This window comes from Suncus etruscus, chromosome 13 (genome assembly GCF_024139225.1).
Source record: "Suncus etruscus isolate mSunEtr1 chromosome 13, mSunEtr1.pri.cur, whole genome shotgun sequence".
Lineage (NCBI taxonomy): Eukaryota > Metazoa > Chordata > Mammalia > Eulipotyphla > Soricidae > Suncus > Suncus etruscus.
The window spans coordinates 98370057-98392851 of record NC_064860.1 but is presented as its reverse complement, the minus strand read 5'-3'; the positions used below and the strand labels follow the sequence as shown (position 1 = coordinate 98392851).

The following is a 22795-nucleotide window of genomic DNA, read 5'->3' as shown; positions in this document are numbered from 1 at the left end:
TTTCTATTCATTCCCAGTGCTAGTACAATCATGTCTTGGGATTGAATCCCAATGTTGATTGTTTTTTTCCTAAGACACCTACTTTGTTTCTTCCCATTCCACAGGAGCATGATCATCTGACATTTGTCCATTCCTTCTTGGTTCATTTATCCTCAAGGACTCCAGTTCCATCCAGCAAAATTCCATTTCAGCAAAATGCAAAATGTCACTGGTTCTTCAAGTTGAGTGGTATTCCAATGTGTCCGTGTACAATGTCTTCATCTTCTCACCTGATGGTGGGTACTTGGGCCATTTATAGATCCGGCTGTTTGTCAACAATGCTATGATAGCATAAGTGTTCAGGTATATTTAGCTAAACCAAAATACAGTCCTATCAATGGTGAATCAAAGTTCTTTGCTGGCATATCTCCACTAACACTATCTTCTGGCCTTTGCTAGACTATTGTCGCAGGTGTAAAGTGATTTAATTTTCACTTTGATTTGCAGTTCCCTTATTTGAGGTGATGACAAACATTTTTTTCCCTGTGCTTGCTGGTCAAGTTCCCATCTTGAGCATGTGTCAATTCTTTTCCTCTCCCAATGTTTGAACTGGCTTTTTATTTTGTTGGAGAGCATCCTTTATGTATCTTTAATATCAGTCCTGTTTTTTATGGTCTGATGTCTGGTCTGCAAATCCTTCCAATTAGCATGGTGTGTTTGAGCTTTAGACTTCATTTCTTGCACAATGCAGAAGTATCTTTGTTTTATATAGTCTCCTTTGTTCGTTTCTACTTTTGTTTCTTTTGCCAGCAGAATATTTTCATGAATTACTACTTTTTATTTTTAATCAAGTCACCATGAACCACAAAGTTAGAAAGTTCCTTGTGACTGAGTTTGAAACATAGAATGATCCAACACCAATCCTTTCACCAGTGTAGACTTCTCTGAGGTCACGATTTAAGAGAAATACTGGTTGTGTTTTCCTCAATGAATTTTATATAGTCAAGTCTAATATAAAGAACATGAATTCATTTAACTTTTGTTTACAGTGTGAAATAGGGATCCAATTTTCTTAATTGGTTCCCCTTTCTTTCATTTTCCTTTTTGTCAATGTCTGAAATTTCTATAATTTCAGGCCAAGGCTTTCTCTTTCTTTTCTTTCTGTACTTCCTTCTTCTTTTTTTCCTCTTTCTTTCTTTCTTCCTAATTTCTCTTTTTGTTTTCTGTCTTCTTTTCTTTTCTTCCTTTTCTTTCTCTTTTTCTTTTTCTCTCTTCCTTCCTTTCATTCTTTCTTTCCTTCTTTTTCTTTCTTTTCTTTCTCTTTTCTTTCTTTCCTTCCATTTTCCTATTGTTTTCTCTTTCCTTTCTCTCTTTTTTCCCTTCCTTTCTTTCCTTTCTGTTTTTCTTTCTTTTCTTTCTTTACTTTTCATTCTTTACTTCCTTTTTTCTTTTCTTTCTAGTTTCTTCCTTTCTTTCCTTTCTTCCTTTCTCTTTCTTGCCTTCTTTGTTTTCTTCCTTTTTCTCCCTTCCTTTCTTTTCTTTTTCCTCTTTCTTCACTTCATTTTTCTTTTCTTTCTTTTTTCTTTCCCTTTTCTTTCTATTTTCTTTTCCTTTTATTCTTTCCTTTCCTTTCTTTTCTTTTTCTTTCTTCCTTTTCTTTCTTTCCTTTACTTCCATTTCTTTTCTTTCCTTTTCTTCCCCTTCCTTTCTTTCCTTCCTTATTTCCTTTATTTCTTTTTCTTTCCTTCTTTTCCTCCTCTTCCTTCCTTCCTTCCTTCCTCCTTTCTTTCTTTCTTTCTTTTCTTTCTTTCTTTCTTTCTTTCTTCTCCCTTCTTTCTCTTCTCTTTCTTTCCTTCTTTCCTTTCTTTCATGTTTTCTTTCTATCTTTATCTTTCCTTTCTTTCTCTTTCTTCAGATCAGATACAATAGGCATTATCTGTGAAGAAAAATAAAATCTATAAGCTATACACAGAACAAAATAAGGGAATCATATGTTGTACACACATATACACAACACAAAGAAAGGTAGTAAGAAAAAAAGAAAATAGAAATCATGTTTGTATTCTTTTTGGTTTGGAGACCATTTCCTTTGGTACTTAGAAATACTCCCAGATTGTTGCTCCAGTCTCCTGGCAGAGTTTGGAGGGGTCATCAGTATGCAGTGCCAGGGATCAGGCCCAAGTGTCTCATGTGCAATGCATGCACTCCAGCGCTTTGGGCATCTCTCTGGCCCAAGAATTAGTTTGTACTTTCAAAATACCAGTATAAACTCCTTTGCTAGCAGGGATTACTTTAAATAATTTAGGATTCCCAGTCCTCCCCCAGTCCCTCCTATCCCTACCCCTCCTCAATCTCCTCCTCCTCTAAAGCGCTGACCCTCCTTCTAGTTTAGGGGTTCTCAAACTTTTTTAAACATGGGGCCTGTTTACTGTCCCTCGTACTGTTGGAGGCCAAACTATAGTAAAAGCAAAACTAATGAACAAAGATAGATGCACAATGCATATATCTTATTTTGAATACAAGGAAAAAATACAGGAACAAATGCAATAGGCGGCACATGGGCCATAGTTTGAGGAGCACTGAACGCACCCTAACCTAACTCTAACCCTCCTGATCCTGGCCGTGCCCTTTCTATGTAGCAGCTGCAGCGCCACGTGAGCATCCACAGAAGGCATGGTTCATCTCAGGGGACTCTGGACTGTTCTCTATGCCCGTACACATGGGGCAAGGCTGCAGCACCTAGTGCACTTGTTGAAGCCTGATCTCTAGAAGCCCTTACCAGATTGCTTTGGATGGTGCCTGGGCAGTCGGCTGTCTCACTGGGGCCCATCAACAACCACCAATGAGAGTTTTCCGAAGCCTGGATTGTTTGGGCCCCATCACTGGGACGAGGCCGAGGCAGAGTGGGGGGGTGGGGGTGGGGATGGGGGGGGTGGGGGGATTTCCTCGGAGACTGCGTTCTCTCTGGGAGTAAGACAATTATATTGAGCTCCCGAGAGTCCAATTCTGTCACTGGAAATATTGGGGGGAGGGGGTCAGAGGTGGGGGGGTGGGGATAGGGGATGGGGGTGTGGGGATGGGGGTGGAGGGATAGGGGGGTGGGGAGATTTTTTGGAGACTGCGTGAGCTCTCTGGGAGGAAGGCCATAATGTCGAGCTCCCGCAAGTCAAATAATTTTTATTGGAAGCGTGGCTTCGGCCATTCATCCTGACCCTCTACTTCCTGACCCTGGTCCTGGCCGTCCCCGTGGTCGTCTGGCAGCTGCAGCGCCACAACTGGAGCATCCACACCAAGGCCTGGTTTATCGCGGGGATCGGCGTGCTGTTCACCTTGCCCGTGTCCCTCTGGGGCATCCTGCAGCACGTCGTGCACCTGTCGAGGCCTGACCTGCAGAAGCCCATCATCAGGATCCTCTGGATGGTGCCCATCTTCAGCCTGGCCAGTTGGGGCTGTCTGCTCTGGCCCGACCACGCCACCTACCTGGAGACCCTCCGCGAGTTCTACGAGGCCTTTGTCATCTACAGCTTCATGGGCCTCTTGGCCAACTTCGTCCAGGCCCAATACCCGAGTCTGGAAGCCATCCTGGAGGCCAAAGGGAAGCAAAGGTTTCCCTTCCCCTTCTGCTGGTGTCCCCCGCACCAGGCGGGACAGAGAGTGCTCTGCCGATGCAAGCTGGCGGTGCTGCAGCACATCACCATCAGGCTCTTCAGCTCCATCATCGCTGCCATCTGCGAGTTCCTCCACGTCTACAAGCATGGAACCATCAGCGTGTCCAGTGCTTGGCTGTACTTGGCCATCCTCAACGGAGTGTCAGAGGCCTTCGCCGTCTATTCCCTCGTGGTGCTCCACCAAACCCTCCAGGAGGAGCTGAAGCCCATCCAGCCCGTGGGGAAGTTTGTGTGCATGAAGCTGGTGCTATTTCTGACCAACTGGCAAGGAGTGATCATCGCAGGGCTCTTGAAGTCGCACGTGATATCCGACACCTCCACCTGGGACTGGCAAACGGCCAAGGCAGTGGGCGCTGGGCTGCAGAACTTTGCCCTCTGTATGGAGATGCTCTTGGCTGCCATCGCTTTCCAGTATAGCTACTCGTACACGCCCTACATGAAAGAACAACGAAGAGGTACGTTTTGGTCCTTCTTCTGGGAGATCTGGGATGTGTCAGATATTACAGAAGACGTAGTCGCACAGGCCATGGGGTTCACGGAGTGCTTATGTGGCAGCACGAAAGGTATGAGGACAGAAAAGGATGCGTGTGTCATTGAATTGCCGGCAGAGTCAATATGCAGAGTCAATAAAGCGATGGCAGTGCGTGTCCAATGCCTGGCTGGTTCCCAGAGGAGGCTGGTGAGGCACTCGCGGTGGGAAGTGTGTCTGGTGAGGAAGCCGGCAATTCAATGACACACGCATCCTTTTCTGTCCTCATACCTTTCGTGCTGCCACATAAGCACTCCGTGAACCCCATGGCCTGTGCGACTACGTCTTCTGTAATATCTGACACATCCCAGATCTCCCAGAAGAAGGACCAAAACGTACCTCTCCGTTGTTCTTTCATGTAGGGCGTGTACGAGTAGCTGTACTGGAAAACGATGGCAGCCACGAACATCTCCATACAGAGGGCAAAGTTCTGCAGCCCTGCGCCCACTGCCTTGGCCGTTTGCCAGTCCCAGGTGGAGGTGTCGGATATCACGTGCGACTTCAAGAGCCCTGCGATGATCACTCCTTGCCAGTTGGTCAGAAATAGCACCAGCTTCATGCACACAAACTTCCCCACGGGCTGGATGGGCTTCAGCTCCTCCTTGAGGGCTTGGTGGAGCACCACGAGGGAATAGACGGCGAAGGTCTCTGACACTCCGTTGAGGATGGCCAAGTACAGCCAAGCACTGGACACGCTGATGGTTCCATGCTTGTAGACGTGGAGGAACTCGCAGATGGCAGCGATGACGGAGCTGAAGAGCCTGATGGTGATGTGCTGCAGCACCGCCAGCTTGCATCGGCAGAGCACTCTCTGTCCCGCCTGGTGCGGGGGACACCAGCAGAAGGGGAAGGGAAACCTTTGCTTCCCTTTGGCCTCCAGGATGGCTTCCAGACTCGGGTATTGGGCCTGGACGAAGTTGGCCAAGAGGCCCATGAAGCTGTAGATGACAAAGGCCTCGTAGAACTCGCGGAGGGTCTCCAGGTAGGTGGCGTGGTCGGGCCAGAGCAGACAGCCCCAACTGGCCAGGCTGAAGATGGGCACCATCCAGAGGATCCTGATGATGGGCTTCTGCAGGTCAGGCCTCGACAGGTGCACGACGTGCTGCAGGATGCCCCAGAGGGACACGGGCAAGGTGAACAGCACGCCGATCCCCGCGATAAACCAGGCCTTGGTGTGGATGCTCCAGTTGTGGCGCTGCAGCTGCCAGATGACCACGGGGACGGCCAGGACCAGGGTCAGGAAGTAGAGGGTCAAAATTATTGGCCGAAGCCAGCGCTTCCAATGAAACTTATTTGAATTGCGGGAGCTCGACATTAGTAGGCCTTCCTCTTCAAGAGCGCTCGCAGTCTCTGAGGAAATCCGAGGCGTCGCCCCAGTGACGGGGCCCAACATTCCACTCACAATGGCCGCTTTGTGAAATCAGGAGGGCCCTGGGGGGGGGGGGGCAGCATCACTGAGGCCCCAAACCCCAGATTTTATATTTAGTTTAAATTTTACATATCTGCTAAGATTTAGCTTGAATATCATCTATTTCATATACGGTATGTTTTCTGAATATAGCAACTGCCTATCTTATTGAATCAGATATCATTGATAACAGTTATCAAAAATAAAGCCAGACGTTTGGAGATTTTAAATGACTCTGTGTGTGTGAAGCAAGAAAATTTCTAGTGAAACTCATTAAAATGATGTGAGGCAGGCCGGGAGTGATAGTACAGTGGGCAGGGCATTTGCCTTCACCTGGCTACCCTGGTTTGATCCCTTGCACACCCCTGGTCCCCTGAGCACTGTCAGAACTAATGCCTGAGTGCAGAGCCAGAACAACACCGAGTACTGCCAGGTGTGGCCCCAAATAGACCAACCCCCCAAATAAATAAATGAAAGTATGTAAGGGCATAGAAAGGGAGAAATAGGGGCCGGAGAGATAGCATGGAGATAAGGCATTTGCCTGTCACATAGAAGAATGGTGGTTCGAATCCCGGCATCCCATATGGTCCCCTGTGCCTGCCAGGAGCGATTTTTGAGCAGAGAGCCAGGAGTAACCCCTGAGCGCCGCCAGGCGTGACCCCAAAATTAAAAGAAAAAAGAAAAAAAAGAAAAAAGTAAGGGAGAAATATGTGTTCAAGAGAGAACACAGGCTTCTTCAGGGTGGAACTAAGCAAATAACATAGACACATGTGTGAGAGAGAGAGAAATAAGAGAGAGAAATTCAAGGGAGAATATGGGCTTGAAGAGCAAGCATAAATGAAGTTTTTATCGGTTACATGCCACAAAATAGGTGGCAGTGCCTTAACCATGTGCGTGTTGCAGAACATAGTCTCTTTCATCCTTGAGAACTTCTGAGCTCAGAGCCAGGAGTAGCCCCGAGCACTGTCAGGGGTGGCCCCAAAACAAAACAAAAAAAACTAATAAAAATGAAAAATAATCGGGAATGGAGATTAGACTCCTGGCTCTATTATCGACGGTCCTCCTGATGGTGTTCCATTTGTGGAACCAGATGTGATCATGCTAGGGATGAAACTGGGGTCATCTCTGCATGTAAGGCAAGCATTTGAAACTGCTATCTTAGCCTATTTCCATAGAAATATGCCCCCCCTCAAGCTCTCTGGCCATCCTAGGTAGCCGATCAGAAAAGGAAAAGAGAGCAGTAGGAAGGTACCCTTAGACAATAGCCAATCATTTTAAGGATCATCAGAAAGCTGGAGCCTCCCTCTCTCCTTTCTCTCTAGAATCTTCCTCATGACTTTGGGCAGGGCTCATCTCCTTCTGGGGATGGTCCTGTCTGGCCAGGCTGGGGGCCTTGTTGGCAGATGGATTAAAGTATGAAACTTAAAAGAATTAAAAGTTAAAAAATGAACCACTGTGTTATTTATCTAGCCACCTAAATGAATACCTTAAAAAGATTGTTTGCTCTGTCTTTGGGCACTTGACCTAAACAGTTGGCACAGTTGCCTGCGAGTTACCAGGCCTTCAAAGCACCAATTGGGGCTTTCCTCCCTTCATATCTTGCTTATTTTAAAGTAAAATTCTGTGTAATATCCTTACTTCATATCCTTAATTAATGCTTTTTCCAGGTAAAGAGCTCTTCAATGGAAGCAAGCAAGAGGTGGAAATCAGAGGCCGCACAGTTTGGTGTGTTGACTTGATCCGTGATCGTCTTCTGGAACTTAGTGATAAAGCAGGCAGAAAATTTAGCAGAGAAATCAATTATGTTCTTTTTGAATTATTACTTATGAGACTATGTCCATGATCACAGGAAAGACATGAAAGCAATTCCATTTCGTCACACATGCTGTATTTATTGTTAACCCAAAGTGTAAACCATTCCAGTAAAGACCCTCCGCAAGTCACATACTCATTTGTATAGGTTGGATTTTTTTTTTTTTTTTGTGGTTTTTGGGTCACACCCGGCAGTGCTCAGGGGTTATTCTGGCTCCATGCTCAGAAATAGCTCCTGGCAGGCTTGGGGGACCATAGGGGACGCCAGGATTCAAACCGATGACTTTCTGCATGAAAGGCAAACGCCTTACCTCCATGCTATCTCTCTGGCCCCATAGGTTGGTTTTTTGTTTGTTTTTGTTTTTCAAAATTAAGAGAATCATAGAAAAACAAGAACACACTTTTTACTTGATCGTCTTGCTTATGACTTAGTGCAAGACACCAGCACTACACCCCCCTTAGCACCAACCCATCGGGTTCTACTGGGCCAACCCCAGCCAGGAGCGGCCCTTATTTTAAATATTTTTCCCCTAACATATCACAGTAGATTGCCTCTCAACTTTATACTTTGCTGATTAGGTTTGAACTATAATTTTTCCTTCTGTGGATGCACAGTTGATTTGAATAGTGAAGGAGTTTTCAAAAAATACTTTTAGCTTCTTGGACCACACCCAGCTATGCACCAAGATCAGGCGCCTGCTGCTTGGCAGATCATATTGCAGGAGGGATGATCAGCTCCACAGAAAGCAAGCACTGTGTTCCTAGACTTCTCTGGCCTGGGACTTTTAATGCTTTCAGGAGCAGGGTTGTTCATTTTGGCACTTGAATCATTTTCTTTGATAATATTTCATCCATTTCAATTTTTTTTTGTCAAGGCATAGTCATTTTTTGGTGCGTTAATCATTTGTTATAAAAGAGGGGAAGTGGGCCCGGAGAGATAGCACAGCGGCGTTTGCCTTGCAAGCAGCCAATCCAGGACCAAAGGTGTTGGTTCGAATCCCGGTGTCCCATATGGTCCCCTGTGCCTGCCAGGAGCTATTTCTGAGCAGACAGCCAGGAGTAACCCCTGAGCATCGCCAGGTGTGGCCCAAAAACCAAAAAAAAAAAAAAAAAAAAAAAAAAAAGAGGGGAAGTGTTTGTTTTGTAAACATCTGTGATGCTATTATAAAAATTCTGTTTTAAAAAAAAGAAAAAATTTTGATTTGTAAGGAAATAGACATTATTGAACAGTGGCAAAGTCTTGGTCTTTGACTACCAATCAAATCCTATGTGTGTGGCAGTATGGAATGTGAGGTGAACTAGAAACAACGTAAGGGGCATTTCAGAGGGTATTGGGCACATTGGGGTGTGTGTGTGATAACTTGTACACCCATACCATAATTTTTTTTGTTTTTTGTTTTGTTTTGTTTTGGGGCCACACCCAGCAGTGCTCAGGGGTTACTCCTGGCTGTCTGCTCAGAAATAGCTCCTGGCAGGCACGGGGGACCATATGGGACACTGGGATTCAAACCAACCACCTTTGGTCCTGGATCGGCTGCTTGCAAGGCAAACGCTGCTGTGCTATCTCTCTGGGCCCCCCATACCATAAATTTTATACTGTAATATTGTTGTACTATCACTTAGAGTTAGACTAAATGTTATTGTTATTTCTAAGTATTAAAAATCCTTGTTTATGAGCTTTTAAAAATACTTTTTTGGGGGCCAGAGAGGTGGCGCTAGAGGAAGGTGTCTGCCTTGCAAGCGCTAGCCAAGGAAGGACTGCCAGAGGCAATTTCTGAGCGCTTAGCCAGGAGTAACCCCTGAGCATCAAAGGGCTGTGGCCCCACACCTGGCAGCCCTCAGGGCTCCAGGCTCAGAAATCGCTCCTGGCAGACTTGGGGGACCAAATGGGATGCCTGAATTCCAACCAATGACCTTCTGAATGAAAGGCAAATGCCTTATCTCAATGCTATCTCTCCGGCCCCTGGAGTAGTGTCAAAAGTCACAGAACTCTCAGACCTAATGAGCACTTACCTTCCTTCTAATAGAATCTTTATTTTGTTAGGTATTTTGTTTGTGAAAATCAGAAGGTCTCCTCCCCCCCCACCCCAAGAATTTTACTGCCACCTGCTGGAAATTTATCTCAGTAATTTTACAAGTGATAATTAGCAAGCCTATGAGGGGGACTGGAGTTTGGCTGTACATTGTACATAGCGGTACGTGTCTAGCAGTTCTTGGACTTTTACTTAACAGGGACTGTGTATGTCGGACTAGTTTTAGGCAAACAATTTTCATTTCAGATCACTTGTGAGCCATTGTGGTATGTTTAGAGGCTCTGTGAAAGGAAGTGGGTGGTGGAATGGGCAAAAAATGGTTCGTGTGTGTGAGACATTGAATAGAGATTTGGAGCATTTTGTGCCTGGCCTTGCCAGCAGCTTTAGGCAAAGGGGTGTATGCGTCTGTGCTTGGTCTTGGAACAGATAAAGAAGTGAGAGCAGTAGAACAGGTCAGGCTTTGCATGTGGCTGCCCTGGGTTCAGTCTTTGGCACTCTAGAGGATGCCCTGAGCCTACCAGGAGCGATTCCTGAGCACAAAGCCAGGAGTAAGCCCTGAGAACGTATTGCATGAACCCCACATAAAACAAAAGTAAAGGAGAGAACAGGGTACATCGGAATCAACAGTGGTCTTGTCTAAGTTACATCAGAGAAAAGTGGGCTTTCTGGGTAAACTTCCCTTGACTCTAAACAGATGGAGGGATCTCCTAATATTTTTCTGGGATGCCATTTGATGCGGTCACCATCCACCTTTATGCCTTTCTTTGTTCGGGGGCCACACCCGCCACACCGATCCCCCCCAATTGCAGCCGCTCCGCCACTCCTCGGTCCCTCTCTGCAGAGACACGATGTGCCGGAAGTCCGGGCGTTGCCAACCAGCGCTTGCTGGGCTGCCTGGCGGAGGGAAGGAGGAGGAGGCCTTTCTCCTCGGAGAAACACTCGGAGCACGCGCCTCTCAGCCCGTCCAGCCGGCGGTCGGGAGCTGAGTGCGGCCGGTGGAAAGCGAACAGGCAGGCGGGCGGCTTCAGAAGAGGCAGCGTGGCCTGGAGATGGGCGTGGCCGGGGCGGAGCGCGGGGGCGGGGTCTGGTGGTGTGGGCGTGGCCTTGGAGGGGAGGGGCGCGGGCGGGGCGGATTCTGGGCGCGTCCTCTTGGTGATGGGCGTGGTTGGGGCGTGGCCTGCGTGTGTGGGCGTGGCCCGGGTCGGAGCTGGGCTCTGGGCGTGGCTTCCTGCGACGGGAGAGGTCGGGGCCGTCTAGGGGCGTGGTCTGTGGGGGCGGGGCCTTCAAGGGGCGGGGCCCGGGACCGGGTCGTGCTGCGCGGAGCTGGAGAGGCGGCTCCGGAGTCCGGAGCTCCAGGGTTCGCGTCCCGGCGCCCCGGGTCCCCGGCTCGGGCCCACCATGCGGCGGAGAAGGTCAGGGTTAGGCGGGGCCGGGCCGGGCCGGGCGGGTAGGCGCGTCCCTTCCTCCGTCCCTCGGTCCCCCAACTCTCTCGCGCGTTCCGGGGTGCTGAGCCGCGTGCGCCCCCTGCCCTGCCCCTGCGCTCCCCGCAGCTCCGCACCCCGCCTGCTGCTGCTGCTGCTGCTGCTGCTGTCGCCCCGACGCCTGCGAGCAGGTGAGTGTGCGCTGCGCCGACGGGGGCACAGCATCACCTAGTGGGGTCACGGGCACGTAGTAGGTCACAGCACCCAGTGGGGGTCACATCAGGAGTGGGGTCACAGCACCTCGTCGGGGTGGCATCATCTACTGGGTCACATCACCTCGTGGGGTCACAGCACCCAGTGGGGGTCACATCACCTACTAGACCCACAGGAACGTAGTAGGACACAGCGTCTGGTGGGGGTCACATCACCTAATGCACCTCGTGGGGTCCCAGGCACATAGTAAGTCACAACATCCAGTGGGGGTCACATCACCTAGTGGGGGTCACATCATCTAGTGGGGTCACGGGCACGTAGTAGGTCACAGCACCCAGTGGGGGTCACATCAGGAGTGGGGTCACAGCACCTCGTCGGGGTGGCATCATCTACTGGGTCACATCACCTCGTGGGGTCACAGCACCCAGTGGGGGTCACATCACCTACTAGACCCACAGGAACGTAGTAGGACACAGCGTCTGGTGGGGGTCACATCACCTAATGCACCTCGTGGGGTCCCAGGCACATAGTAAGTCACAACATCCAGTGGGGGTCACATCACCTAGTGGGGGTCACATCATCTAGTGGGGTCACGGGCACGTAGTAGGTCACAGCACCCAGTGGGGGTCACATCAGGAGTGGGGTCACAGCACCTCGTCGGGGTGGCATCATCTACTGGGGTCACAGCGCCTAGTGGAAGTCACATCACTAGTGGGGTCACAGCACCTAGTAGGGGCCACATCACCTCGTGGGGTCACAACACCCAGTGGGGGTCACATCACCTACTAGACCCACAGGAACGTAGTAGGACACAGCGTCTGGTGGGGGTCACATCACCTAATGCACCTCGTGGGGTCCCAGGCACATAGTAAGTCACAACATCTAGTGGGGGTCACAGCGCCTAGTGGGTCACATCACTAGTGGGGTCACAGCACCCAGTCGGGGTCACATCACCTACTAGACTCACAGGCACGTAGTAGGTCACAGCGTCTGGTGGGGGTCACATCACCTGCCGCACCCAGTGGGGTCACAGGCACATAGTAAGTCACAACATCCAGTGGGGGTCACAGCACCTAGCGGGGTCACATCACCTAGTGGGGTCACATCATCTAGTGGGGTCACGGGCACGTAGAAGGTCACAGCGCCTAGAGGGGTCACAGCACCCAGTGGGTCACATTATCTACTGGGGTCACAGGCACGTAGTAGGTCACAGCGTCTGGTGGGGGTCACATTACCTAGTGCACCTCGTGGGGTCACAGGCACATAGTAGGTCACAGCCCCTGGTGGGGGTCCTATCACCCAGTGGGTCCATCACTTAGTGGGGTCCCAGTGCCTAGTGGGGTCACATCTCCTCGTGGGGTCACAGCACTTGGTGGGATCCAAACACACATTGGGGGCACAGCACCCAGTGGGGCCCCAGCACAAGCACCTCTGTCCCTACCCCTTCCCCAGGGAGACCAGACGCGAAGGTGACGGCCCTGCTGGGCAGCAGCGTGAAGCTGCCCTGTGTGTCCCCGGAGCCGACCCGCCTCGAGCTGCACCTGCTGCATGTGTACTGGCAGATCCCGGAGCAGCCCAAGGACAGGAGTGTCGCCTCCTACCTGAACGGCTCCGGGCAGCGCATGGAGCCCCGGGCCCAGCTGGTGCCCACCGACATGCGACGCGGCGACTTCTCGCTGCACCTGGCCAACGTCACCCTCGCCGACCAGTCGCCCTATCGCTGCCTGGTGTTTCGGAAGATGGAGAAGATGCTGGAGCGGACGGTGCAGCTGCTCGTAGGAGGTGAGCTCCGGGAGGCAGCTCCCGGGACAAGCGCAGGGTGCAGGGTGTGGGTGGCAGGCGGGGCTCTGGGCTCTCCTCGAAGTTCTGTCCTGGGGAGAAAATCCTCACGGGGACGTGCAGAGAGGCCACCCAGCCAGCACCCTCCTCCGTCTCTGCTGTGAGCTTTCTGAGGACTCGGGGTCACCCTGGTTGGCCCCTTCCTCTCCCTCCTGTTTTTCCTCCTTGGGGTGAGTGGGGTTCACCCACAGGCCCGGCCGGGCTCCTGCCAGGGCCGCTGCCAGGCCAGGTCACACCCACTAGACCCCCACCTCATGGGAGCGCCGACCAGGGGGTCCCCAGATCACACCGGGCGCACGGACTGAGCTCTGACTGTGCAGGCGCTGAGTCCCTCCATCTTTCTCATTATTCTATTTGGGGGGTTTGGGCCACATCCAGAGGGGCTCAGGCGTTACTTCTGACTCTACTCAGGAATTATCCTGGCAGTGCTCAAGGGACCCTATGGGATACCGGGGACCCACGTGCCAGGCACACACCCTCCCCTCTGTGCTATTGCTCTGGCTTCTGAGAGTATTACATTGTCCTCGAGTTCCTGGGCCCGAACCCGGGTCTTCTGCACAGTTCTGCACCCTTGGCCCCTGGTTTTTCGGACACACCCAGTGACACTCAGGAGTTACTCCTGCCTATGAGCTCAGAAGTCACTCATGGCTTGTGGGACCCTATGGGACGCCGGGGAATAGAACCGCGGTCCATCCTAGGCTAGCGCTGGCCAGGCAGACACCTTACCTCGAGCGCCACCACGCCGGCCCTCGGCCCCTAGGAGTTAGTTGTCTGAGTTTTCTTTCCTTTGTTTTTGGCCCACACCCAGTGGTCCACAGGGCTTACTCCTGGCTCTGTATTCAGGAGTCACTCCTGGTGGTGCTTGAGATCTAAGACAGGTCGGCCACATGCAACGTGAACGCCCTCCCCGCTGTGCTGTCACTCCAGCCCCATGTGTTTTCTTTTATGGAAACTAGATGTAATCACGTTCTCTCCCCTTCCTGATATTCCGTGATGGCGGGGTGGGGGCTAGGCACACATGGGTCTCAGGGTGCCAGGGACGCACCTCGTTGAACCGGGATCATGGGCAGCTTGGGAAGGGGGAGCGGGACTTGGACCCGCACTCAGTCCTGCCCAGCCCGGCCTAGTCCCAGGAGAAGCCATTTCTCACCTGGCCATAGGGGCTGCTGGAAAGCACAGCGGGGGGGGGGGGGGTGTTGTCAGGAGGAAGGCACCCCCACTGACAGGCACTGACCCAGCACTGCGCCCCGCGCCCCCGTGCTCGAACCCATGCGCCCTTCCCCCAGCCAATTATAGCGAGCCCGTGGTGACGTGCCTGGAGCCCGAGGCTGGCGAGGACCAAGTTTGCACCTGCACCTCCAGCGACGGGTACCCGCTGCCCAGGGTGCACTGGATCGAGGCGGACGGCAGCCCGCTGGCCGGAGGGCTGCAAAACACCACCGTGCAGAGTGGCGCGCGTGGCCTCTACAGCGTGGTCAGCGTCCTGCGTCTCCGCCAGTCCCGGCCCGCCCAGGTGCGCTGCTGCGTGGAGAACCAGCTGCTGGGCCAGAACCGCACCAGCCGGCAGCTGGGTGAGGCAGAAGGCACAGGTGGGTACAGTCAGGTGGGGACGGGAGTGGGGTGCTGGGCATGGGTGGGAGCAGGGCCAAGGGTGGCCAGTCCGTACCCCCTGGGCAGTCGGGCCCTGGGCAGCCTGAGTCCCAGCGAGGGCTGCATGTGTCCCAGCTCCTCAATGGGGAGGGAGGGAGATGGGTGCCACACGCGGTGATGCTCAGGGGTTGTTCCTGGTCCTGCACTCAGACATTGCACCTGACTCGGGGGACCTTATGGGACGCCGGGGATCGAACCCAGGTCCATCCCAGGTCAGTGCTTGCAAGGCAAATGCCCTACCGCTGTGCTATCACTCCAGCCGCTCAGTTCCTCGTGTAGGAGTGACCGAGACCATCCCTGTCACCAGCAGATCACGCCAATGACCTTTTCAGGGACACCCCCGCCCCTCACTCTGCAGCCAGCAGTCCCCAGGAGCACTCTTCGTGCTCAGAGCACTGTGAGCACTTCCCCTGGGCCAGCCTCTCTCCCAAGCGATTCTCTCTCGGGAACATGGAATGTGGGTGCAAAACAAATGCCCTCCTTGCTGAACTACCCATCTGCTCCCCACTTTGTTTTGGGGTCACATCCAGCGATGCTCAAGGCTCACTCCCGGCTCTACACTCAGGGATCCCTCCTGGTGGTACTGCGGGATGCCCGGGATGGAACCGGAGTCAGCCACAATGTGAAACAAACAAACACTCTCCCCACTGTGTTCTCGCTCCGGCCCCCTACTTTAATTTTTTTTTTTTTTGGTTTGGGGCCACACCCAGTGGTGCTCAGGGGTTACTCCTAGCACTGTGATCAGAAATCGCTCCTGGCTGGCTCAGGGGACCATATGAAATGCCAGGAATCGAACCCAAGTCCATCAACACCCTACCACTGTGCTATCACTCCAGCACCTCCCCATTTTTTTTTTTTTTTTTTTGGTTTTTGGGTCACATCGGCAGTGCTTAGAGTTTACTCCTGGCTCTACACTCAGAAATTGCTCCTGGCAAGCTCGAGGGACCATATGGGATGCCAGGACTCGAACCACCGTCCTTCTGTATGCAAGGCAAATGCCTTACCTCTATGCTATCTCTCCTGCCCCACTCCACTTTAATTTTTAACAAGCCAGCGAGCATCCCTGTATCCTGCCGAGGCCCATGGGTGCCACACATGGGTCCAGGATGAGGGAGGGGTGACCCGGAGACATCTGTGCCCAAGAGGCTGGGACCACCAGAGGCAGGGTCCTTACAGTAGCACCTCGTCCCTGAGCACCCTGAGACTGGGCCATCCCCACTCCCTGGACCCCTCACTCACCCAGGCCATCTCCCTTTCTTATAGAAAAACACTACCAAAAAAATGGTACCACTCCCTCACCCAGGCCGCCCGAGGAGCCCCGAACGTCCATGATGGTGCTGCTGGCCGTGGGCATGGTGGTGGGCGTGAGCCTGGCCATGGCCGTGGGTTGGCTGTGCCGGAACCGCTGGCCCTACAGCACCACACAGGTACCCGGGACACCGTGCCTCAGGTGTCTGTCCCCATAGGGAGTGGCAACTCCAGGGTTTCGGGAAGCGGCTGACCCGGAGGGCAGGCTATGATGCAGGGCCAGTGGGGTACGGGGTCAGCGGGCTGTGCGGCCCTGAAAGGTACGCTTGGAGGTGCTGCTATCTGAGTCAATGAGTGGACATGGCCACTGCCCAGTAGGCTCCCTGAGGGGTCAGGGAGTACATTGGGGTTTTCCAGCCCCCCAGATAGAGAGACCCTAAGAGTGGAATCATGGGGGTTTCCAGCTTCCTGCTGCTGTACCCCTGGGCTCAGCTGTGGGATGCCCTAAGCCAGGGGATGGGTTCTAAGGTGCTCCAGTTTCTTCCCAGAGCAGGAGGGGGGACCCACCTGGGATGCACCTGGGAAGCATCTGCCACCTGCCCCCTAGAAGGAAACTGCGGGGTGGCCCCGTGACTGACCACGTGATGTGGACGTGGCCCATAACCAGCATGCCTGATGGGGGGCAGGTGACTCCGTGGCCCTGCCCCCCCTCCATACCCCTCATTTGCTCCAACAGGTGCGTGGGAGATGAGGCGGCTGGTGCAGCTTCCAGGTGACAGGCTACACTGGCTCGGGCACGGGACCCACACTCCACACACAACACCCCACACTGCCGCCTCCAGGCAGCACCGCTCAGCTCCCTCCACCCTGGCCCCTGGAGTGCCCCAAGTTCCCCCCACAGAGGGACCCGGGGCTGTGCCAGCCTGCTCCTAACTCCCACGCGCCCACGCTCAGTCCTGTCTGATATGGGGGCGGGTGTTTCTGGGTGTGCTGAGCCTGTTGGGGTCCTCTGTCTCCATGCTCAAGGCCGATTCTGTCCCCCAGCAGGCGGGAGGCCCCCAGATCCCACAGGCTTCCGCTGTGCCTGCACCCCAAGACTTCACTGGCCCATGTAGGACCTTCCTTGTTCCTGGGCCCGCACCCCCACCCCAGAGGCTGGCACCGGGCAGGGCCTGGGTTGCTGGCTCTGCATCTGCCAGGCTCACTTCCCCATCTGCTCTTCCTGCTCAGACCATGGTGAACCAGAAGCCATGGCCCAGCATCACTGAACTCGAACCTGGACCCTGATGCCCCCCTGGGTGCTGCCTGAGGCTCCACAGGCGCCCCCCACCACAGGAACCACTCTGGGGCATCTTCGAGCACATTCACCAGAGAAGGCATCGCTGCCCCCTGGACTCACGGAGTCAGGCGGACCTTCTGGCCACCCCCCAGGACTCCAGAACAGGACCCAGCCTGCACCCCAATCCCACTGGGAACTGCCCAACGGGGCCCCCATTTTTCACAGAGAGCATTATGTCGTTTGGGAAGGTGGCAGAACTCGATCGCCAGGACTTTTAGGGTACAGGAAGTTCGCTTCCTTCCAGGGGTCCTCAAACTTTTTCAACGGGGGGCCAGTTCACTGTCCCTCAGACCATTGGAGGGTCTGACTCTAGTAAAAACAAAACTTAGGAACGAATTCTTTTTATTTATTTATTTATTTATTTTTTGGTTTTTGGGCCACACCCTGTGACGCTCAGGGGTTACTCCTGGCTATGCGCTCAGAAGTTGCTCCTGGCTTCTTGGGGGACCATATGGGACGCCGGGGGATCGAACCGCGGTCCGTCCTAGGCTAGCGCAGGCAAGGCAGGCACCTTACCTCCAGCGCCACCGCCCGGCCCCTGGAACGAATTCTTATGCACACTGCATCTATCTTATTTTGCAATGAAGAAACAAAACAGATACAAATACAATATGTGGCCCGCGGGCCATAGTTTGAGGACCACTGCTCCAGACAGACGTGTCTCCAGGGTCCCCACCTGGGCTGAGAGTGCAGAGTTGGGGCAAGGGCTTCTAGGGGCTGAGTCTGCTGTTCCTGGGGACCCAGCCTGCAGGTCACATTCTGGCCCTCCAGTTCTCAAAGGGAAGAGTCCCCGACCCTGCATCGGCCCCCCAGTACAAGCTGTGAGACCCGCCTGAGTGTGTGTCCCGTGGTGTCGCCAGCGGCAACAGTGAGGCTGACTTTCTGCCCCTGGCTGTGTCTCTCGACAGGTCAAGCCATGTCAGTCTGAGGTTCTGTGTTCCCCAACTCTGGGGAGGGGACTCAAAGATTCCTGGGCCACCTCCAGGCCTCCAGTTCTGGCTGCCATCTCTGCCCCTGGAACCGGGGGTGGGGTGGGGGACCAGGCTCAGCAAAGGGCTGTTCCACCCCAGGCCACAGCCCCAGTTTCCCCATTCGAGGGGCGACACCAGGTCCCCTCTGATCTCTCAGCGTCTGTGGTTCCTCCTCCAGCTCTTCGACAGGCCTGTCCCCATAGAGTCCTGGACACCTAGATTCCCAAGGGATGGAAGGCGTCCCCCACCCTAGGACACCAAAGTCAATGTCCCACATCCCCATCATGGTCACAAGCCCCTTACCTCACGAGGGGAATTGGGGTGCTACATGGTCGCCCAAAGAGCATGGGAGTCTGATCTCAAGAACCCAGGCACTGGGCCTGAGCCAAAGCACAGCTGAGAGAGCATTTGCCTTGCACGCGACCAACCCAGGTTCAATCCCAAGCATCCCACAGGGTCCCCCGAGCTTGCCAGGAGTGATCGTGAGCATAGAGCCAGAGTAACCCAAAAAAACAAACAAACAAAAAAGAACCAAGCTCTGGGGAAGGGCATCTCCTGCCACTGGCACTGCTTTGGGGGTCTGAGACCCCCACAGGAGCAACACCTGCATAAGCCCCTGAAGGAAGTCAGGTGCAGGGGATGCTGGTGACAGTTTCGCTGGGTGACCTCGGCACGGGAAGTGGGGGACTTTCCAGGGCGGCCCCACGGGCATTTTCATCTAGCCCAACCTCAACCGTTATTTCTGGGGCAGCTCTGAAGGTCGTGGTGCCTTGATAAAGGTCAGCCTGCAGCCAGGAGCCACCATGGATAGAGGCTCAATGGTGTTCAAACTTCCCAACTTCCTTTGGGAGGACCCAAAGAGGAAGTGACACTTGGGCAGCCTGCAGTAGTGAGCAGAAGGGTCCCCTGGGTGCTGCCTGAGGCTCCACAGGCGCCCCCCCAGCAGTAGATGGAGAGAACAAGTTTTCCGGTGACTGTCTCCAACTGCCCCTAAGCTTGGCTGTGACTTGTCCGGAGCCAGGAGCTGACAGGGACCCCAGGGCGGTTGGTCCAGGCCCCAGCAACTCAGGGGTGCTTTTCCTGACTAATTGTTGCACCCACCCTGCTCACCTGCTCATGGGCACCCAGGGCCACAGGAAGTGCTGGAGCCCATTCACAAACCCACAAAGCACTGACCCAGGCCATTCTGTGCAAGGGCCATCCACCAGGTTTCAAGTCAGCACCCCGGTAGGGTGTGGGTGCACGTAGAACTGGATCCCACCTCTCTGTTCGCTGAAAGATGACGTTGAGAGGGCCAGAGAGAAAGGACAGCAGGTAAAATGCTGGTTTTGCATACAGGTAACCTGAGTTCGATGCCCAGCACTCCATACAGTCCTCTGAGCCCTCCAACAGGAATTCATGGGCACAGAAGCAGGAGTAAGTCCTGAGCACTGCTGGATGTGGCAGAAGGAAAGGGAGGAGGAGCGGGTGGAGGAGGGAGAGCAGAAAGAGTGGCAGGAGAAGGGTGAGGGTGAGGGGGAACATAAGGAAGAGGAGGAGGGGAGCAGGAGAAGCACTGGAGGGCCTCAGAAAGCCTGGTCTGGCTTGAGATTCGGGCACCAACTGTCTCAGGATGCATTGGAGCTGCCCTCTGCCTGCCTGCTATCTCCTGCTCGTGCCCCTCTGCCCATATCCCAGCCCAGGAAACAGGGACCCCATCCTCAGGGTGAGCAGCCCCAGGAGGACGAGCCCGGGGGGCTCAGAGTCGGGAACAGGTCTTTCCCAGGTCTCCTGCCCACACGCTCCTCCCTGCACCAAGAAGGTGCCCGGAAACACCTTTTGGTGTGCGACTGTGAGGGATCTGCCAGGTCCCCTGCCCAACACCGCCCTAGCCTCAAGCTGCCAACCTGGGGATGCCTGGGGGCTGCTGCATCACCCCATACTAGTTGACTGACGCCCAGTTGTTATCCCCAAAGATTTCACAGCTTGGGGATTTAGTTTACAACCCTGGGCTCTGCAGATGCTGTGGTCTGGGCTCAGCTGCACGTTGGACTGGGGTTTCCAGCTGGGTCTCCTGCACTTAACAGTCTATTCCAAAAAAAAAAAAAAAAAAATGAACAAACAACAACAACAACAAAAAGTGACCCCCAGCACCTGCCCAGACCACATAGGCCAGACCAGCCACATCTCCCAAAAACCTGTTTCGCCTGGCCTGCAGGGCTCTGTGGGGTCTGCCGGGGTCTTCTTCGTGCCTGGCCTCCAAACTCACTCATTCATTTATTCATTCATTCATTCCTCCACTCTAAAGATTCATTTCCCAGTCTCCAAACACACGTTCATTTGTTCCCCAGCTTCCAAGAATTCATTCATTTAAGGGCCGAAGCGGTGGCACAAGCAGTAGGATATCAACCTTGCACTTGCTAACCTAGGATGGACCATGGTTCGATCCCCCAGTGTCCCATATGGTCCCCCAAGCCAGGAGCGATTTCTGATCGCATAGCCAGGAGTAACCCCTGAGTTCACCAGGTGTGCCCCCCCAAAAAAAGAATTCATCCATTTATTCAGCAACCCCCAAACCATTCATTCACTTCTGCCTCCAACACGCATTCATCGACTCCTTCACTTCCCCACCTCCAAACAATGCACATTCATTCCTTCGTTCCCTGGGGATCAACTTATTCGCTATTCTTCACCCACCCCCATGCCGGTCCTCTGGGAGGGTGGCAGTGCCCACTGCGTGCCACATTGGGGCCAGGGCCTGCTCCAGGTGACTCAGGACAGTATCAGGGCCGAGCTCTGGTGAGGTAGGGGGGCTTTTCCTGACAGGCTCGGAGGCTGCTGAGGTGATGTGAATTCCCACCTGCCCTGGACCGGCTCGCTGCTTCCTCATTCACTCCTTCACTGCATCGTTTCTGCTCTCATTCACTCATTCACTCCCTCATTCCTTCACACTCAACTCACTCATTCCTTCACTCATTCATCCCTTTACTTCTTCACTCATTCATTCCTCCCTGCATTCATCCATTTATTTCTTCATTTATTCATCCATTCACTCATTTCTTTACTCCTTCATTCCTTTACTCCTTCATGTATTCATCCATTCACTCATTCATTTCTTCACTCATTCATCCATCCACTCCATTCATTCATGTCTTCACTCACTCATTCATCCATTTACACCTTCATTCATTCTTTTCCTTATTTGTCCCTTTGCTCATTCACTCCTTCACACACTCAGGTCTTCCTTCATTTCTTTATGCATCCATTCCTGCTTCATGGCCTAAGCCCAAACTGTCTCCACTGACTTGGAGCTGGAACGGGAGGTGACACCCTCAGGGCTGGGTGCTTCTCAAGGAGCAGCGGCCTCCACCCTCAACCCCACCACCCTGTCTCTCTAGCCCGTCTCCAGCTTGTCTCTCATGTGGGACTGCTTTGACAAAGCAGCACCCTTGGTGTGACCTGAGTTTGGACCGACCCCGCACTGCCCTTTTCCTCCCAGTTCTCAGAATTCATTCCCCAGAGGCCTTAGGTTATCCGGCACCAAGTGTGTGCCCCACTCCCCAGGCAGAACCTGGGAAAGTGTTGACCCTCTACATCAGCTTTCGGGGGTTGCCGGGGGGCTGAAACAGCAATGGGGTGATGTGTGGGTTTCCCTGAGTTTCCCAGGAAGCTGAGCCCTGGCTCTGCCCAAACACTGAAGTAACTTGTGCCTATTGGGCGTGATGCCCAGAGTTCAGTCCGTGAGCCCCGCAGGGTGCAAGGCTGATGGATGAATCAGGGAAAGGGCTCAGCTCCTCCACCAAGCCTCAGAGAAACACGGTGCCACCCACTCACTCTCCCTGAGGACACAGCAAAGGTGCCCAGCACCCAGAGTCCTCGTCCCAGCTGGTCCTCACAGCCAGACGCCTGCTCCCCTCCAGGTGCTCAGTGGTGCTAGGAGCCCCAGGAGCTGAGCACAGAAGGTGGGGGTTGGGTTTTCTGAGGTCAGACTCAGAGGGGGGTTTGGGGGGAGGCCAGAGAACAGAGGATGCTGGGCTCAGCAGCCCGAGAGAACAGAGCCGACCCAGCCAGGAACCCCTGCAGCACCCCGGATGTCCAGGGGGTAGAAGGTGCCCACAGGTCCCATGTGGCCGCCCACCTGTACCCCAGCACCTGTGGAAGCCCCGCCCTGGCCGGGACCCAGACGCACCCGACTTCCTAAGGCTGCCAGGTGTGTCTCCTCCAGACTCCCACATCCGGGCCTCACACACCTGCTCAGGCCTGCCGGGGCTGCTTCCGGTGGTGCTTACACACCAGCCAGTGCCTGGGCACACGCGGGCATCCTGTTCTGAGGCTGGCTTCTCTCCAGAAGCTTCTCCCGCACACCCCATCACAGGAGCGGTGCATGGGAGCCAGCAAGGCCCCATCAGGCAGGGGTGGCAGGAAGGGGGCTGGGTAGGGGACCCTTGGAACCCAGCTCAGGGTACCCAAGACAGATGCTGATTGGGGTGGGGGCCACCCCCATGGGGCCATGTGGATGTGGGGGGCCCAGTCCAGCACAGACCAGTGCTCTAGGCCTGGAGCCCTGAGTGTTTGTGGGGGGCCTGGGGTCCTTGATGACCCCTTGGCTGTTTCCTCTGCCCCACCTACCATTTTTCAGGGTGAGGAGTTACACCCAGCAGTGCTCAGGAGTTACTCCTGGCTCTGTGCTTAGAAATCACTCCTGG

The 22795-nt window shown here is 53.8% G+C and overlaps 2 protein-coding genes and 1 pseudogene across 2 annotated transcripts; 2 read left to right on the top strand and 1 right to left on the bottom strand.

The window, feature by feature from the left end:
* Positions 1–202: 202 nt before the first annotated feature.
* Positions 203–4216, top strand: LOC126025911 (transmembrane protein 184C-like). Its single transcript, XM_049785631.1, has 3 exons — positions 203–275; positions 3167–4102; positions 4203–4216. The coding sequence occupies exons 1-3, from the start codon at positions 203–205 to the stop codon at positions 4214–4216; spliced, it is 1023 nt and encodes a 340-aa protein (XP_049641588.1).
* Positions 4217–6425: 2209 nt separating this feature from the next.
* Positions 6426–6509, bottom strand: LOC126026450 (uncharacterized; annotated as a pseudogene).
* Positions 6510–10827: 4318 nt separating this feature from the next.
* Positions 10828–16490, top strand: ICOSLG (inducible T cell costimulator ligand). The gene is made up of 7 exons (XM_049785630.1): positions 10828–10841; positions 10980–11041; positions 12516–12845; positions 14189–14491; positions 15816–15979; positions 16035–16120; positions 16487–16490. Exons 1-7 carry the CDS (start codon positions 10828–10830, stop codon positions 16488–16490), a joined length of 963 nt encoding a protein of 320 aa, XP_049641587.1.
* Positions 16491–22795: the final 6305 nt, after the last annotated feature.